General features: G+C 47.5%; 1 protein-coding gene across 1 annotated transcript; it reads right to left on the reverse strand.

Annotated features, from left to right (window-relative positions):
* Window positions 1-3577: 3577 nt before the first annotated feature.
* LOC123832698 (bromodomain-containing protein 4-like) lies at window positions 3578-4423 on the reverse strand. Its single transcript, XM_045860435.1, has 2 exons — window positions 4184-4423; window positions 3578-4021 (listed from the first exon to the last, which is right to left on the reverse strand). Exons 1-2 carry the CDS (start codon window positions 4421-4423, stop codon window positions 3578-3580), a joined length of 684 nt encoding a protein of 227 aa, XP_045716391.1.
* Window positions 4424-5329: the final 906 nt, after the last annotated feature.

Below are 5329 nucleotides of genomic sequence, written 5' to 3' on the forward strand. Positions count from 1 at the left end.
GTATTAGGCACAGGTAATAGCTCAAGTCTAAAGATAAAGTTCTCTGATGGGGATCACTTCCAGCAAGATGGAGGCATAGGTGGACGCACTGTACCTCCACACACAACCAAGATTAGAACAACAACAATTTAGAGGTAGAATAACACCCAGAACTGGTAGAGAATTTATCTGAATGGAAGTCTGACAGCCAAGAAGTTGAAGTAGACCCATTCATCCTGACTGGTAGGAGGGGCGGAGACAAGCAGCCAGGCGCTGGGTCACCGCGAGAAGAACAGGGAGAGTTGGGCACATTAGGCGATCGGGAGCACGCAAGATCGCAGTGGGTGGACCCTGAGTACGAAAGCGGCAGCTGGTAGACCCAGTGAGGCGGTGATTGTGGACCAGGGCAGAGCATGCAACCCAGGATCCCAGAGAAGGGACTGAGGTCCCAGGAGAATGAAGCTACCACCATTGTTCCCTCCTGCCCCCACCCCCGCCCCCACATACAACGTCACAATCTAGTGACTGGGGTGCCCAGCCCTGGTGAACACCTAAGGTTCTGCCCCTCACCATAACAGGAGCAACCAGACCAAAAAAAAGAAAAAAGAGAGAGAGAGAGAGAGAGAGAGAGAGAGACATGTCTCAAACAGAAGAACAGATCAATGCCCCAGGACTCATCCTTTTGAGCGACCAAGAGATAGCCAGTCTATCAGCTGCACAGTTCAAAACACTGGTTATCAGGAAGATCACAGAATTGGTTGATTTTGGGCACAAATTAGATGAAAAAATGCAGGTTACCATAAAAGAGATGAAGGAAGATGCACGGAGAACCAATAGTGATGGGAAGGAAACTGGGACTCAAAACAATAGAGCGGACCAGAAGAAAGAAAAAAACAACCAAACAGGAAAGAATGAAGAAATAAAAATCAAAAAAACGAGAGAAGCTTAGGAACCTCCAGGACATCTTTAAACATTCCAACATCCGAATTATAGGGGTACCAGAAGGGGAAAAGGAAAAGCAACAGATTAAACATGTATTTGAACAAATAATAAAGGAGAACTTCCCCATTCTGGCAAAGGAAATAGATTTCCAGGAAATCCAGGAAGCTCAGAGAGCCCCAAAGAAGTTGGACCCAAGAAGAAACACACCAAGGCACATCATAATTACATTAGCCAAGGTAAAAATGAAGGAGAGACTCCTAGAAGCAGCAAGAGATAAGGGGACAGTCACCTACAAAGGAGTTCCCATCAGACTGTCAGCTGATTTCTCAAGAGACCTTACAGGCAAGAAAGGGCTGGAAAGAAGTATTCAACATAATGAAAGACAAGGACCTATATCCCAGATTACTCTATCCAGCAAAGCTTTCATTTAGAATGGAAGGGCAGATAAAGTGATTCTCAGATAAGGTCAAGTTAAAGGAGTTCATCATCACCAAGCCCTTATTTTAGGAAATGTTAAAGGGACTTATCTAAGAAAAGAAGATAAAGAAAAAACATGTATAGTGAAAGGACAGCAAACTCACAATTATTAGCAACCACACCTAAAGCAAAACAAAAAGAAACTAAGCAAACAACTAGAACAGGAACAGAAGCACAGAAATGGAGATCACATGGAGGGTTAGCAATAGGGGAGTGGGAGGAGAGAGGGGGGAAAGGTGCAGAGAATAAGTAGCTAGATGATAGGTAGAAAATAGACAGGGGGAGGGTAAGAATAGTATGGGAAATGTAGAAGCTAAAGAACTTATAAGTATGACACATGAACATGACTAAAGGGGGGATATGGGTGGGAGAAGGTATACAGGGTAGAGGGGAGTGAAGGGGGGAAATGGGACAACTGTAATAGCATAATCAATAAAATATGTTTTTTAAAAAAGTTCTCTGATGGGTAGGGAACCTATAGGCAAGAAGGACAATATCCCCAGACAGTGAGGGTATAAGGACCCTAGAAGGAGAGCTGGTCTGTGGCTACAGCCCATCTACAAGCATATAGAAAGGGGTGGAATGGCACACAGGCTGACACGGTAGAAGTCCAGGCTGCCATGTTTTCCAAGATGGCAAAATCTTCCCAGAAAAACAATGCCAGCCACTTCCCAACTGTCCTGTGGGAATCTCCAGGCATGCAGTCCCCTAGCTTCAGCTAAACTGAGCTGTCCTGGGAACACGCCATGCACAGGTCAAAGGGCAGCTCAAAATAGTCTGTTTGACAAATGGCGCTTGACTGGAAGCTGACTGGCCAGAGAAGCAGGTTGTAGCTTGGGACTCTGAGCACACACTGTACAACCCTAGAGGCTATGGGGTGTGTGCAGGGTTGCTGGAGCTAGAACCCAAGACCAAGGTAGATCTGAGGCATTTACAGCTGCTCAGGCCTGCTGATGGTGAACTGCACCTCCTCAAGCCTGCTTCCAATTCCAGAAGGCTAGCTCTGAGGTGACAGCAGATGGCTGGGCTTTGAAGTATGCACAAACTACACTTTAAAAGAAAAAAAAAAAGCTCCCTAAAAGGCAGATGCTGCTCCTTAGGGTACTTTTCACCTCAGGCAGTTTTCTGCTGAGATGCTGGATTCGTGACCAAAAAAGGGTCAATATCAATTTTTAGATCAAAAAAACCTATTCAGTGCCTTTCAGAGGGCTTTGATGATATGACCACCCTGGCTTGCCCAACTCCCGGCTGCTGGCATTATTGCATCAGACTGCAAACTAGGAGCATTCTCATACTGGTCATGTCCCTCAGCAATGTGCAGGGAGCTGGCACTGAGGGCTCTGATACACTCACCACCAGTGCTCCTGATTTTAAGAGCCCTTTCTCACCCACTAGCCCAGACCCTGACCCCACTCAGGGCAGGGATGATGGGCTCTGGAAGCCAGGTCAGCTGGATACACAGCAATCCTCCCCAAATGCCCTTACCGGTGGCCTGCCCCCATAGTTTCTGCCTACTGCAGTTTGCTTCTATTCACATGGGAGGCACGGAGGGCAGCCCAGGAAGTCCTTTCCCTATGTGACTTTACAAGAGGCCAAAGAAATTGGGGAAATGGTCAACAGGCCACAGCAAAAACTGGACTCCAGGGGCCTGTGAGTCAGCCCCCATTCCTCACTTGGGAAAGCTGTGGATGTTCTTCCTTAGACTGAATGAGATCTTCCCTGGACTAACATCATTGCCAGGTCCAGGAGGGAAGCAGTTAGGATCCAGAGTCCCAGAAAAAGATGGAAGGATAAAGAGAGAAAAAACATACTTGTGATGGGTCCTTGCACATAGAGCAACACCACATGTATGTGTGTGCAGGGGCATTGTCATCACTCTCTGGGAGATGCCATCTACCTGGAGGAGCCCAGATGGCCAAATAAGTTGGGTGGGTTAGCCAGGCAGTCTGTACAAAGGAAGCCCTGGTGGCCAGCCAGGCAAGCAGCTTCCTGGAGGCAGGACATCATGTGTGCTGCCCTGCTGGATATGACTAATGCACCCTGGCCAAAGGCCCAGGGCTCTGAGGAATTCTATAACTTGATGGAGTCCTGTCCTTTCACAGAAGAAAATTGACTTAAGCTAGAATTTTCTGGGAAGGAATCTGAGACAACCATTTTATTAACAGTCCATGTCCAATGATTAGGCATGACATGTTTTGGAGTCTTCACTCTTAGTGGAGCTGGACTTGTTGGTGCTCTCCAACTCCGAGGATAAGTCCTTTGTTCTGTTGGAGTCAACAATCACATCTGCTTTCTCAGCTTGAGGTATTTGTTTCTTCTGCAAACAGGAGATGACATAGTGCTGCAGTTCCTGCAGGGTGGACAGCTGCAGGGTCTCCAAGTCGACCTCAATCTCATTGGGGCTGAACACCTTGAGTGAAGGTTCCCTAAACTGGATGATGTATACCACGTGGTGCAGCTCCTCACTTGGGAGCTTGCTGATGTCTAGGGCAAGCTGGCACTTCTCCTTGTAGGACATGGACTTGCCCTCGTCCTCCACCTCTGACTTATACCCTGGAGGGGGCTGGCTCTTCATGGGCACTGGCCCCTTCTTGTTTATCTTACTGTTGCTACTATTGTTTTCCTTGGTGTTTGGGGAAGGAAACTCCTTGCCCTTGCTTTTCTTACTCTCCTCTACTTCCTCTTTCTCTTCATCCTTTTCTTCTTTAATTTCCTTCTTGTCTTTCTCTTCATCCTCTGCTTCATCTTTCTTGGCCTGTGAGACAGCTGCAAACTGCTCTTTTACAACTTGAAATTGCTCCTGGAACTCCAACACCTCTGGGGCTACCTCTTTCTTGGAGGTATCACTTGAGCTGTCATCATTCTCTGAGGAACTGTCACTGCTGCTGTCACTGGATGAGGATGAAGTCACAACCTTGGTGGGGGGTGGACCCGCTGGGAAGGACAAAGGCACCACAGACTTCTTGGGCTCCTCTGGCATCTTGGCAGAGCACATCTTGTCTACATCCTGAAGCTTGCCAGCCATGGCACCACCTTGTCCTGGCCACATCTCTCCTTTTAGTTTCCCAAGGAAGTGTGTGAAATTATTTTTTTTAAAGAAACTAGCCAGAAAAGATAAAGCCACAGAGTTTCCTCAAGACTCACCAATAAGCTTTGTAAGGCCTCTGATTAGCCAAGTGCTGTAACAAGTTTTGTCCTGACTTTGAGGATTTGTATTTCACTAAGGGCTATTTCCTTTTCTCTACCATTTCTGACATGTGAACAATTTTCTCCTCTGTGTGCTTTTAATAGTAGCATGTTTACTGATCTGAGTGCTTCTTTTTCCTTTTCTTAAATTCTTGGGTGATATTATCACTAGCCTTGTCTTTTTCCTTCTGTGCCTTTCCTTGAAAAGTGAATGAGACATAGTGAGAGGGGAAGATGGCAGCATAGTAGGAGGGACCAGATTCCACTTCCCTCTACACATGGGAGAAAAACTTAGCTGATCTACGGAGGAACAGAGCAAATAGCCAACAGTGCCATAGCATATATGAAAATAGGAGATCAAAAATTGTAGCGGACATTGAAAAACCAGACGGTAAGGAGAGTGCTTCAGGATAATAAGGGCCCAGAGATCAGAGCAGGGACCAGGGAAGTTGCAGCCCCAGGATGGGCGCTCCCAGGTCTGCCTCAGGGTTCTTGGGAGAGAGCTGGGTCAACCACTCCCTCCCCAGCCAAACAAAGATTGAGCAAAACAGGGGAGGCCTGGTAGCTTGAAGGAACAGAGAGGGGAGTGAGGACTGAGTGGCAATCACACAGGGGCTGTGAGCACCCACGCATAGCCCTGGGAAGAGTGTGCGCTGGAGCCTGTGCAACAAAGGGCAGCCTGGCCGTGCTGGCAAACTGGGGAGAGTGGGTTTTGTGGAGGACCTGGAGCTCACAGCCTTGAACC

The sequence above is a fragment of the Phyllostomus hastatus genome, unplaced genomic scaffold (assembly GCF_019186645.2).
Source record: "Phyllostomus hastatus isolate PE091 unplaced genomic scaffold, TTU_PhHast_1.1 phas_scaffold_200, whole genome shotgun sequence".
Lineage (NCBI taxonomy): Eukaryota > Metazoa > Chordata > Mammalia > Chiroptera > Phyllostomidae > Phyllostomus > Phyllostomus hastatus.

Coding starts and splice junctions, on each gene's coding strand:
- LOC123832698 (XM_045860435.1), bottom strand. CDS start 4,423: ATGGCTGGCAAGCTTCAGGATGTAGACAAGATGTGCTCTGCCAAGATG. Junction 4,022..4,183: donor TCCAGGAGCAATTTCAAGTT/GTAAAAGAGCAG, acceptor CCAAACACCAAG/GAAAACAATAGTAGCAACAG.